At 45.8% G+C, this 13940-nt stretch overlaps 1 protein-coding gene across 2 annotated transcripts in view; it reads left to right on the plus strand.

The window, feature by feature from the left end:
• LOC138758770 (TLE family member 5-like) overlaps window positions 1–13940 on the plus strand; it is a 104474-nt gene that overhangs the window by 32496 nt on the left and 58038 nt on the right. For both annotated transcript variants that reach the window (XM_069928141.1, XM_069928140.1), the window contains exon 4: window positions 1595–1639. In XM_069928141.1, the coding sequence (XP_069784242.1) occupies window positions 1595–1639 (45 nt within the window). The remainder of the gene's footprint in view (window positions 1–1594; window positions 1640–13940) is intronic.

The raw sequence follows: 13940 nt of genomic DNA on the forward strand, positions 1-13940 counted from the left end.
CCTGCCTTCTGAAGACTGAGCTGTCTGCTTGTATGCAAAATGTCCTTGCTGTGGCTAGATAGTAACTTGTATGGAGAATGTTAAATTAAATTTTATTTACAGCCCAGTCGAAGCCGATTCCAGCCATTTAAACCCAAATTAATGCACAAGCCCATATGTTTTGCAGGGTGGGAGGAAATCAAGCAGTCATGGGGAGAAAGTACAAACTCCTCACAGACGGCACCACATTAAATTGGTGTTGATCTTTGTGTTGGCAGATGGTCAGTGGACCAAATGCCGCCTTTGCATTGAGAAATGCAAGAAATCAAGATGTTTTAACCAAAGTGAAATGCTGTGAATGTTGGAAATAGGATCTTTTAAAAATAAAAAAAAATTAAGAAATGCAAGCATGGTTTTGGCCAGGCAGCAGTCATGGAGAAGGTGGTGAGAGATGATGGCCTGTCAGCAGAATTTCAGACACAAGTTCTTCAAAATTTGGCTGACCCTACTACTTTTGGGATTGGAGAAATCAGATGTTCATTTCAACATTGGGTGCACACTGTGAGTGAGTGGAGTTCAGTGACTACCATCATTCAATTAATTGGGTCTAGTCAACATTATAAATAAAGGATTTGTAATCAAACCCTGGATAGTTTCCAGATATGGAGGTAATGATTGCCATAACCTGAAATATTAACTTTGTTTTGCCTGCATTCGTGGTCCCTGACCAGCACAGCAATATTTAATTAAACGAGATTGCTTTAATTCTATGTACTGATCCTTGAGCTGATTATTGAACAGGGAAGGTTTGTTACCACCTTACATAATCTGTACATGAACAATGAAGTAGATAGCGTCACTAACATCTTCCCCATAAATACTTTTTAAAATCTTCTTTCATCCTTCCTTCACTTTTTCATGGAATGTATTTGGGACGCTTGGACTGCCAAGCCCTTGATGATTTTAAGCACAACCCAGTGCACGTTCTGCTTGTTTTATCTGCTAAAGATTCCAGCTAAGATTAGATCAGTTGGTTTCAATTTCATTCCCCAATTCTTGACTGCATTCTCAGCCAAGAAGCTGCTTGGCCGGTTGCCCTGTGTTTGGAAGGATCCCAATATCTACTGCCAATCACTATTAACTCACCCTTGCATTCTTCCCCACCAGCCCTCATCTCAAAGGACCAACACTATATCAAATTTCAGTACGTGTTAACATTGGGATTTGAATAAGCCAAAGTGTATGTATTGCTGAAGGTCTCCAGATTTGAACTATTATCTGATGGAAGTACCAGAGTATGATAAGAGCCTGTGGCCATGCACCCAAGTCTAAATTGTTGCCTTCAGAAAGACTGGGAGGATATTTTTCTTTTTTAAAAATAAGATAAAAGTCATCCTGTTTGCAATTAGGAACTGTTTTCATTGATGCTCTTTCCACGCATCATCTCGGCATCTGGGAGGTGATGCTCGTAGAACTGATCCAGCTTCAATGCATGTGAAAATGATTGTTGAACAGGTTACTATCAACCTGTCAACTGGTTGTACATTGGATGAATTCCAGGTGGTCCTTCTATTTCATAAATAAGCCATTTACACTTGTTTCCTTTCCTCCCCAGTATTACGAAATGTCTTATGGTTTGAACATCGAAATGCACAAGCAGGTAAGTTGATTTTTCTTTTTCTCTTCTCGCTCTACTTTTTATTACTGCTCATCATTGAGCTGTTGACTAAAGCCTATTTATTGTCCCTGAAATTAGGCTGACCATAAATGTGACAAATTTCATGATTGAGCCGAGTTGTAAATAGAACTTTTTTCCCTTTCTAATTATGTGCCAATGAATAATTAAATGTTCTTTTTAATTGAAAATGTCGACAGATTAATTTGAATGATAAATTAATAATGGGCACTTTCTCATTTATTATTACTTCATAAAAAGTGCTTTAGAGGTTTCAACCTTTATTAAATATTAAAAAAGTAAATGTCACTGATTTTGGTTGTGCACCTATTGTTTGATGATTTACTTTTTTTTTTCACTCGTGTTCCAGGAAATCAAATGTGGCATTTTATAATAAACCATTAGTTTGATTTAATATGTTTTGGGGGCTCGTTTCCCTCTGTACAAGAACTTTAAAAGCAGAGGGCTGCAAATTCCTTAGTTTCTGGAAGCAATGTGCTTGCTATATAGAGTTTTTTTTTTGCTTGATAGTACAACATTCTAATGGCTATTTGCCTGAATTGTTGCTCATTTTACAAGGGTGTTCAGATGCCGTGGGCTTCTATTAAGCAGTTTTGTCCTGTTGCATTTGAAGCCTTTATCCATTATGTCTTTCCAAAGTTGTCCCACATCTGCAGAAGCCATTAAATGTGGGTGAATCTGGACTGTATATTGGGAGTGCAATCGGCTTGTCGCTGTGGGAGATGTTTGATGCTGATTTCCATGTGCTTAAATGTATTGAGCAAATAATAAGTCAAAATGGTGGAGACGCTCAGCAGGTTAAACAATATCTGGAGAGAGAAAAGCAGTTGACTGCATTTTTGTCTCCACAGATAATTTATCGTCATCATTTGCTGTTTTAGTTTTGAATTTTTTTGGTCATTTAGTTGTGCAATATTTAAACCATACCACTGGTGGGGTGCTTTGCTGCGGTCTACCTGATGTTATCATGGCTTTTAAAGTAAGTTGTTGGTTAAAGGAGTTGCAGGAAATTACTGGATATGACTTGTGCTGAAGAAGGGAGATGTCTTGGCAGAATGTGATCTTCCTTTGTGCAATTGATGTATCGCTGAAGTATTTCTACTGGGAAAGAGGTTGTTGAGAAAATAATTACATCTTCACATTCATAGAGCACTCTCTTCCAGTTAAACATGATTTTTTTGCAAATTGTACTTTTTGAGGGGTAGAATAAAGCTGTGATAACAGGATATGCCCTTGACTGCTCAAATTTTTAAATTTAAATTTTATTTGCAGTATGATGGAAGTTGATTCCAGCCATTTCAACCTGTGCCTCCCAATTAAACCAACAACCCCCTACGTTTTGGAAAGTGGGAGGAACCCAGAACACCTTGAGGGACAATCCATGCAGAATGGGGAGAAGGTGCAAACTTCACTGGATTTGAACCCAGGTCACTGGCATCACTCAAATTGCGATTGTGGGCATCCTGGTCAGACTATGGCTCCCATTCTGAACTCTTGCCCGAAGAGACCAATTTCTGATGCTATTGCAACCTCTGTCTTGCCCAGTCTCTTACTTACCATGGAAATGAACCAAGGTTGCTTCGCCAACCTTCTGGTGGTATTCTGTCATTTGTAGAAATGGTGGAAGAGATTGAGTTTATCATGTACATATGAACAATGTACAGATGTACTGAAGTTCTTTCTTGCCATAGCTCCACAGACACATAAATTATGCAAACATTAAGTATAAAATTACAATGAGAGGAAAAAGACAAAACAGGATTTACAAATATTCCCAGTTAGGGGGGAAAAAAAGTGATTAAGGTAGTCGAGGGATTCAAGAGCTGATAACTGCTTGAGAAAAAAAACTGTTCTTGAACTGAAAGGTGTGGGTCCTCAGTAGCTTGAAGTTAGCAGTATGTGAGCACGGTGAAGGTGGTGGGGGGAGGGGGGGGGGTCCAAGATGATGGTGCCACACACAAATGTTTGCAAGGATGGGAGGTTGATGCCTGTGATGTAATGGGCGAGTTGTGATGCAGTTGACACTTTCTGCAGCTGTCTGCATTTCTAGGCCCTCAAGTTTGCAAACCAGGCTGTGACGTAGGCAGTTGGTATACTTTCCATAGAACGCCTGTAACATGATGCTGTGTGGCAGGATGCCATGAGGCTGGCGAACCGGCCCCGCTTGTCACACACGCGGCAGGGCAGCCGGCCAAAATGGCACTGTTGGGGGTTTCCTCCCGACCTTGGCACTGGACTCAGAAACCCGTGCTTGGGGACCTACGTGATGTCCCAGTGACGTCGGGGGGGGGGAAGCCCTCCCAGCGCGGTTCTCAGCCAGGTCCGGGCTGGGAGTATAAGACCAGCCAGGCAGCCTGCAATAAATCAGTTTTTGCTCACTGAACTCAACCCTTCAGGTTGTGCGATCCTTCAGTGAGCAGTGTAGCCGCCGCTACAATTGGTGACCCTGACAGGTTCAAACGTCTTTGAACCCAACATGAACGTCCCTTCGATCAACGCTATAGCCATCAAGCTTCCTGACTTCTGGGTTCAGGAGCCGGAGACCTGGTTCAGCCATGCAGAGGCTCAGTTTCACCTCTGCCAGATTTCATTGGATTCGACCAAGTTTTACCATGTGGTTGTCGCTCTGGACCAGGCCACTGCCAAACGAGTGCTGCACCTCTTTCAGCACCCACCCGTGGAAAATAACTATGGGACCATCAAGCGGGTGCTCACCGGCCCCCTCGGCCTCTCCAAGAGCCAACCTGCCACTCGGATGCTTCACCTCGATGCCTTGGGGGACAGAACTCCAATCGAGTTGATGGGCGAGATTGTCGCTTTCATGGGCGATCACACCAACTGCCCTCTCTTCGAGCGCATCATCCTCGACCATCCGTCTGAAGACATCCGGCTGTTACTGTCCCAGGAGAGTTTCGTTAACCCTAGAAAGGTCACTCAAAAGACTCCGGAGCTATGACTCGAATGATTCCCGGAGGGCTCAGCAGTCCAGCAGGTTACAAGTCACGCCAACCCTTCCTCTAGCATCGCGGTGGAACACCTGGCCCCTGCAGATGCCTCAAAGAGCATACCCAGAAGCAAGCCATCCACTTTAGGCCTTGTTTCCAGGGAAACAAGCAGGCCGGCCGCTGTTAATGGCTGCAGCGGCTGGCCAAGAACACAGCCTTCTATACCTGTGGGATTCAGTCAGAGGCCGATGCTTCCTCGTCGACACCGGGGCCCAGATCAGCGTCATCCCGGCCACAGCCATAGAGTCCCAGAAGCGGCCTCGAGGACCTACCCCTCAATGCAGCCAATTTGATGGAGATCCGTGCATATGGAGACATGGCCGTCCACTTCCAGATCGGCCAGCGGAAGTTCTTGTGGAGGTTCACCGTTTCGTCCCTTCCCACCACCATCCTGGGTGTCGAGTTCCTCCTCGCCCATGGACTCCTGGTCGACATTTGAGGTAGGTGACTGGTAGATGCCCGTACCTTCAAATCCATTCGCCTCAACTCCTCCTGCACAGAGCAGCCACATATGGCCACAGTCAGCATGCCCAAGGACGAGTTTCAGCTTATGCTGGATGAGTTTCCGTCCTTCCGCAGTTCTCTGCCGTCTCACCACGCCATGGGGTGTTTCATTACATCCCCCACTCAAGGCCCGCTGGTCCACACCAAGGCACGCCTGCTCCCGCCGGATAAGCTCCAGATAGCAAAGGAAGGGTTCTCGCATATGCAGGAGCTGGGGATCATTCGACGCTCCTTGGGCCTCACCACTCCACATGCTCCCGAAAGTCTCTGGCGGCTGGCGCCCCTGCGGAGATTATCGATAGCTTAACGACGTGACAGTACCTGACCGTTACCTGATCCCTTACATCCAGGACTTTATGGCCAACCTGCATGGCGCGAGGTTATTTTCCAAGGTCGACCTGGTGTGCGGATATCACCAAATCCCGGTGCACTCCGAGGACATACCAAAAACGGCCATCATTACCCCCTTCGGCTTGTTCGAGTTCCTACGCATGCCGTTCGCGCTCAAGAACGCCACCCAGACCTTCCAGTGCCTTATGGACACAGTGGGGATGGATTTGAATTTCGTATTCATTTACCTGGATGACATCCTTGTCGCCAGAAGAGACCGGGTACAACACAAGTCTCATCTCGCACCCTCTTCACCTGACTGGCCGACTTTGGCCAAACGATCAATCCGGCCAAATGCCAGTTCGGGAAAGAGTCCATGCAGTTCATAGCCGAAGGAGCCACACTTGCCTGCTACGAAGGTCGCTGCAATCAGGGAGTTCCCACGCCTGGGCAACCTCAAGGGGCTACAGGAGTTCGCGGTTATGGTCAATTTGTATAACTGCTTCATTCTAGGCACTATGCATATCATGCAGCCGCTCTTCGCCCTCATCGCAGCCAAAGACAAGACACTCGGCTGGACTCCAGAGGCCAACAGGGCATTCGAAGCCACGAAAGATGCCCTCGCGAAGGGTACCCTGTTCGTCCACCCACGCACCGACCTGCATATGGTGCTCTCCGTCGATGCCTCTGCCCCAGCCGTCGGTGCCGTCCTGGAGCAGCAGGTGAACGGACAGTGGAAACCACTGGCATTCTTTAGCCGACTTCTTCGCCTGCCAGAGCGCAAGTATAGCATTTTCAATTGTGAGTTGCTGGGCATGTACCTGGCGGTGTGTTGTTTCTATTTCTTGGGAGGGGAGGCCTTTCACCATTTCTACCGACCACGAACCACTCACCAAGAGATCCCTGGTCAGCCTGCCAACAGCGTCACCTCTCCTTTGTGTTGAAGTTCACCACAGACATTCTGCACAAGGCGGCGAAGGACAACGTGGTCGCCGATGCACTCTCATGATCGGCCATTTGCGCGCTAACACCCGGCCTCGTCTTCAACCAGCTCGCCCAGGGCCTGAAGTTCGAAGAGGAGACACTGGCCTTCAGGACTGCGGTTCCAGGACCTCCTGACTACTCACTGTGAGCGCAGTGTCCTGTGCGATGTCTCCAAGGGGACCCCACGATCAGTGGTTCCCCAGCAGTGGCGCAGGCAAGTCTTCCACCATATCCATGACCTTTCTCATCCTTCCATCAGGTCCACGGTCTGTATGGTGGCAGAATATTTTGTCTGGCATGGGCTTCAGAAGCAGATTGCGGACTGGGCTATAACGTGCACCCTTTGCCAGCTTTCCAAGGTACACAGGCACACCAGAGCGCCCGTTCAAGATTTTGAACACGTCCAGGAACGGTTCAGCCACATATATATGGACATCCTCGGACCATTACCCATTTCCCAAGGTAACCGTTACCTTTTTACTGGTAGACTGCACCACTCGTTGGCCCGAAGCGATCCCGATGCCAGGTGCATCCACGGACTCCTGCTCCCGAGCACTTTTGAATGGTTGGGTTGCCCGGTTCAGCGTCCCGAACCACCTCACCTGTGATCGGGGTGCCCAGTTCACCTATGCAGTCTGGGCATAGCTCGCCAACAGGCTGGGGATCAAGCTACATCACACCATGGCCTATCACCCACAGGGCAATGGGCTCGTCGAGTGATTGCACCACCATCTTAAGTCAGCACTTATGGCCCACCTCACCGGCCCCGACTGGGTGGACGAGCTGCCTTGAGTGCTCCTGGGCATCCGCTCGACACCTAAAGAACAGGCATCATCAGCCGAGCTGGTCTATGGTGCACCGCTAGCCCTACCTGGTGAGTTTGTCAACGCACCTCACAACCCCCAGCAGTCACTGCATGGTCTAATTCCCCACCTCCGGGCCCAGATGGACTCCTTCACACCCCCACCGCCATCCAGACATGGCACACTGGCCTCTTGTGTCCCCAGCGAGCTGTACTCCGCAGAGTACGTTTTTATCAGGTGGGGCCCATCCATAGCACCTCTACAAAGACCATACGAAGGACCGTTCAAAGTCGCCCAGTGTTCAGAATCCACTTTCATGCTGGATGACTTTGTGGTAAACCACTCAGTGGTAAGAGGGAACTGCTTACGGTGGACAGGCTAAAGCCAACCCACCTCGACCCCACCGAACCAGTTGTTGTGGCCCAACGCAAGAAGTAAAGCCGCCCGTCAAAAAGGGACATTGGTGCCGGTTCTGGGGGGGGGGCTGTGTGGTGGTACGCCATTAGGCAGGTGAACCAGCCCTGCTTGTCATGCACGCGGTGGGGCAGCCGGCCAAAATGGCACCGTCGGGGGTTTCCTCCCAACTTCGGCACCGGGCTCAGAAGCCCACGTTTGGGGCCCACGTGACGCCACGCGCGATTCTCAGCCAGATCCAGGCTGGGAGTATAAGACCAGCCAGGCAGCCTGCAATAAATCAGTTTTTGCTCATTGAACTCAACCCGTCTGATTGTGCGATCCTTCAGTTAGCAGTTAGCCGCTGCTACAATGCCATGGTTCTAATTCAACGCTTGCTGCAGAATTTCAATGCTAATTGATCAGGCAGACTTTTGCTCACATGACAGAGAAAGGAACCACTATATCAGTTTTAGGAACACTTCATTGTGTTTTTAATCAAATCCTGTTAACATTTCCCACTTCATGAATGCTTTTGCACAGATGTTGAAATACAATTTGAATAGTATGTTCTTGTGTTCCAAATTGTGATCATTCAACCTAAGCAAAAGTATTGATGTTGTAGCTGCCAACAGGATTAGGGTTCTGTTTCTTGATGGATGCTGGAAGATGCAAGGAATTGGTCATGAAATTTGATGGATATTCCCTATCAAAACTCTAGGACTTGTCAGTCCTGACTGTTTGGTAGGAGGGTTTGATGTCAGCCTTGGCACCACGAAGTTCTCGATTTAAACATTGTTAGACTGTGATTGTTTGGCACTTTTCTGAGATGATTCTTCTGCTCATGAGATGCATTCACTGAATTGTTAAAGAAACTAAGGTTCCAAGAACTTGGGGAGAGTGGGGCTGGAGACACTGTGCTCCTCCACCGGGTCCAGCTGCCTGGCTCTAATGCTGGCAGCTCCGTACAAGATTTAAACAGCCTATTAAAGTAGCAATGGTGTTTTTATTTAAAATTCTACCATGGGGTCTGCCTCCTGGATGGCAGAACCTGTGCTGGAAGCAGCATCAAGGGATTGCAGACTCTGGGGAAGCAGTGGACAGGTGCAGCACACCAGAAATGGGGAGAATCCCCTACCCCTGTTGAGAAGAAGAAGCATAGGAGTTGACCTTGCTGGGCAGTAACCCCTGTAGCGGGCCAGCAAGGGCCTCAGTGGTTGAAGAACGCACACAGGCTGTGGGCTGTTGGTGACGAGGTCAAAAGATCCATACAAGCTGTGGGGTGAGGATGAGGGCACCCAAAGGGCCTCAGGTGCTGAAGGCTTCCTGATCCTATTGGAGTTTTGGATCTGGAGCTCTGGTTGCCAAGAGCTAAAGCAGGGGTCAGTGAGGCTGTAGGAGCGCTGAATACATGAACCCTCAGAGACTCTGAAGGGACTCCTTGCTTCTCTTTCCCTTACTGTAAGGGTTGTCAGGTGACACCAATGGCAACTTGTGGCAGACTAAAGGAATTTTCATGTAATATTACATTTTCTGCTTTATTACATGATAATAAAAGAATCTTGAAAATATATAATTATAATTTGCAGATAAATGCTGAGATACAATTTTAGTGCATTCTGCTTTTGTTGTGAACCATTTGATACATCTGTGAGGATAGAAACGATGTCAATGTTTCAATTCAGTAAACCGTAAGTTTACTTGAGAAAATGAAAAAGCTATTTCGAAACTCCAGAGAAGGGGATGGGAGTAGAGAGAACGAAGGGCACATCTATATCCGGGTGGAGACGAACATTGGTAGGGGAACCACTGTATTTTGATGCCTTCTGATAAATGCAAAAGGGCAGCTAAACATTGCAAAGAAAAATGTTAGGATGGGGAGACACAGAACACAGCAGCTTCCAGGAATCTGAAATGAAAGGGAACGCTGGGAAATCACCCAGTAATACTTGAGAGAGAGAGAAATCTGGTTTGAAAAGGGATGACTGTGTTAGAGCTAGCTAGTTCTGACTCAAATAAAAGCTGGCTAACTGAAATAGTTGAATTTGATATGAAATCTTGAGGATAGTTAGATGGAAGATGAAGTGCCCTTTCTCAAGCATCAGTGGAGCAGATGGATCAGAGTGGAATAGGAGTGACTGACAACTGGAAGCTTTAGGTCATGCTTGCAAGTGTGTAAAGTGATCATCCCATTCACACTTGGTTTCCCCAGTAAGGTTCTGATCCACTAAAAGATACCCAAGCGAGTTGCTCTTTCCCTTGAAAGTTTTTTGAGTCCTTGAGAGATGGGAAGGAACAAGGTAAGAGGGGAGGTATTGCATTTCCTGCTGTAGTATGGGGAAGTACGTGGGATAGTTGAGGAAGACAGCAGAACCAATCCGAGACCGAGATCGGTGTTGAAAAGACAGGAGATGATGTATTTCGTGGCAGAAATTATGGCAGAATATTTGTTGCTTGTGGAAGGAGAGAATATGGTCAACTTTATCCATGCTCTCCTTGAAAAGGAGTATAAGTGGGAAATAGAGACCAGTTCAGACCCCTATGGTGAAAGGGATAAACAAAAGAAATATCACTGGTTCTGTAAAAAGTACAGAATGGGGGTGGAAAAACTGGAAATGGAATGGAGACCTCGTGGGAGGAGATGTAGTCGAGGTCTTGAATTCTGAAGGAATTTTATAATTATTATTCAATAGCCTCTTCTGGGAAATGAGATGGAAGTTTAAAAAAAAATGTCAGATGCGAGCCATGTGAAAATGAACGCAGGGTGGAAAAGGACAGCTGGGATGGTTAAACGTTCAGGTTTCGTCCATGATCTGAAAGGGTCATGTAAACCACAAAACCACAGGCATAGGAGGAGTTCGCTGTAACAGCATTTTGATATGGAAGAATTACGGAGTTGCTGCGCAATAAAGTGCTGAGTTGAGTGGTGGAGGAGTACTAAGTGGGGCTTCTGTTCAAAGAGGAATTGAAGGAGCATCTTTGCTTGGGGTTGAGATGCGGAAGGAGTGAATGCCATTTGTCAAAATGCTCTGGCTGGAGTTAGGAAACTGGAACCTGGCGAAGTGGCTGTTTGTGGTGCAGGATTGCGTGACATTGAACCCTCCTTCTGAAATTGAAATTCATTTCTATAAAGTGAATTTCAGGAGTGGAGTTCAACGTACATGTGTCACTATGTGGTGCATCTGCAGCTTTGCAGTGGAGAATTTCTCTCCATTTATCAAAACCATATCTTTGTTTTCTGGCATCTCTTAATCAAGATTGAGAGTCTGGCAACCCACTTAGCACATGCTGATGGAAATGAACTTCGCTTATTGAGAAAACTCATCTGCTAAAAATCTCTAATCTTATGTAAGAGTGATAGGATTGAATCAAGTTTTAATCTTGCAGGCTTTTGTAGAAAACAAATTAATGAGGTAAGTTTGGCAGCCAGCTGCAGTGACGAGCATCAAACCTGACATCTGATGGATTGAATTTCAGGAGGTTAATTGAAGTGAGACCGACCTTCAATCTTTTAAAGTCTGGTGTGAGGGTGGAGAGAGCATGGTTGCACGAGGGGAAGTGATTTACTAATGTGACAATTGTATCGGTGCACCATGTAGATTTGGCTTTGTTTTCCCCATCACTTTTATCTCTGCCTTTCTTTGCTGAAGGCATTTTGCTGCTTGCTCCAGTACCTTTGAAAGGGGCACCGATTGTCTGTGGTGTATGCGCCATGAGCTGTGTGAATTAAAGGAGAAGATCAATTTTATTATTTTTCCATTGGGGCAAGGGGTTGATGTTATGCTTGTCCATACTTGATCTTGATGTAGCCTGATCTCCATGCACGTGTGCCCATCAGTTGCCCTGATTGTTGTTCATGGTGATGCCCTCCAAACTGGGGTTCCCCCTTCTATTGTAGCAGAAACGAAGCTGTGGAAAAATATGGGTGTTTGGATGCATGAAGCATGTGATTACACCGATTAAAGTCCAGACAAGGACGATACTGTTCACTTACAATTGTGACTTCGGAATTGGCAGGCTGAATGCCTTCTGCCATTCAATGATATTGTACCTACAGAGATGAATTATTTCTTAGACGTGGATGGAAAGTTGAAGGTAACCTATTAAGCATCATTGTCTCTCTTGCCCTTCAGAGCAGGGAGCTGAAGCGGTTTTGCATTCCTCTGACACAGTCATTTTGTAGACCTAATGTTGGCTATGCATTATTGGCTCTGATTTATTTCTTACATTTTGACTCCATTGGTGTGAAGACTACACTTGTTCCACACAGAGAGCATAATAAAGTCATAAATCAATGCAGCTATCGCCGGTCCGTGACACAATAGATTGGCCCTCGATTACTCTTCGGCAAAGTCAGCCCTACGCCATTTGGGCGAATAATGGAATTTAATGATTGGAAACCGTGAGGGGACATGGGCCCTGTGAAATCATCAAAACTAATCTCCACGCTTCTTTTCTGACCATTTCAAAGGTTTGGTGCAGAGATGGTCTGTATTTTTGACTCTGAAAGCAAAACCCTGCTTGAGCTGAAATTTTGATTTGATTTGTAGCAGGTGAGGAAGGGCATGTGAAGAAACTGAGTTCGAGTTTCGGGTCAGTGGCCGCTCATCAGTATTAATTGAAGGTCATTAACATGAAATATCAGAATGTTTTCTCTTCCAAAGTTGTCATGCCCTGCTGAATATTGATACCATTTGTTTTTATTGATATTTTTGTTTTCCAAGCGTTGTGCAGTGTCGTTTTTAATTGCCTCATATAATGAGCCTTTTGGTCATCATCTTGTGCTTTCTATTGTTTCTTTGGGTTAAATTATTTCTCCTGTTGGACTCTGGCTGAGATTGCTCTGACAAGCCACAATTATTGGCTATTTTATTTAAAATAGCTTCAAGATGGAGTACTCAGAATAATTTGTTCTTTTTGTAATGTTCGGCGCCACGCAGAGAAGAATCCTTCATTTAACCTCATTTACGTTCACTGTTGGGGGGGGGGGGGGGTGGGGAAAGAGGCAACATTTCCTTGGAATGGAATCTTAGAAGTTTAATGATGTTAAAAGGCATTAAAATTTAAGAAGTCTCATTTTAAAATTCACAGCCTTGACTATTCTCTAATGGAGTTTGAACATTAATGCTCAGTTCTGAACAACTTTGGCGGCAACTGAATTTCAAAAGCTAAAACAACTTAAATTCACTAACGCACGGAAAATCAATACTTACATAGAGGCACCAAATGAAGCAATGGGGTTGGTGACAAAATGACGCAGTTCACAACACGACGTGATTACAGAACCAGCAACCGGGTTTTGGATCTGCCACTGTCTGTAAGGAATTTGTACATTCTCCCCTTGACCACGTGGGTATTTAAATTTAAACATACAACACGGTTACACCACCCAATTACACCCAATTAACCTACAATCCCTGTACGTTTTGGATGGTGGTGAGAAACCGGAACACCCTGGTGGAAACCATACAGACATGGGGAGAATGTACAAACTCCTTACAGACAGCACTGAATTCGAACCTGGGTCACTGGCGCTGTGACAGTGTTGCACCGGCTTCCTCCCCAGTTCCAAAGATGTATGGGACTGATCAAATGGGTATATTTGGGTAGCATGGGCTGGAAGGGCTTGTTTGCATTTCGTAGCTCAAATTAAAAATTAAATTTGGTCACTGAAGTACCATTTCAGGGAAAGTATTTCACAGTGGGGTTGCAATGGAAGATGTGGATGATTGGTGGTCATGGCAACCTGGCTACAAACATTCAAAGTTACTGCTTTTAGGCAAAAATGATCTCTGAACCCTTGCTCCTAATAGAACAAGAACTTGAGTTTTCTCCTGTACATCTTGTCAGTGTCTGAGATCAGTGGTACTCAACCATTTTTTTAAACTCGCTTATGTACCATTTAAAATAGTTCCCGACTAACCACTTCGCATCTATGGCATCCTATGCTATAAGTTTTCTGTGGTGGGTAAGGGATTATTTTAAATGATATGTGAGTGGTGGAAAAAGTTGAGAACCACTGCCCTAGATTGATAATGGGCATCTGTGGTTCCGGTGTTTGTGTTTGCCCCTGGTCTCTGCAGCAGGTTCGATTGCAGCAGGGTTGCCCATGGTAGATAACAGTCCCATCAATATAAAGGCATGTTTGCTTTCTCTTGTGGCAAGAGGATTAAAGCGCTATTACTCAATTCGCTGCATTGCAATTGGACTTGAAGTTAATGACCAAATACAGTCGTAAATCTGTGA

Source organism: Narcine bancroftii, chromosome 3, assembly GCF_036971445.1.
Source record: "Narcine bancroftii isolate sNarBan1 chromosome 3, sNarBan1.hap1, whole genome shotgun sequence".
NCBI lineage: Eukaryota > Metazoa > Chordata > Chondrichthyes > Torpediniformes > Narcinidae > Narcine > Narcine bancroftii.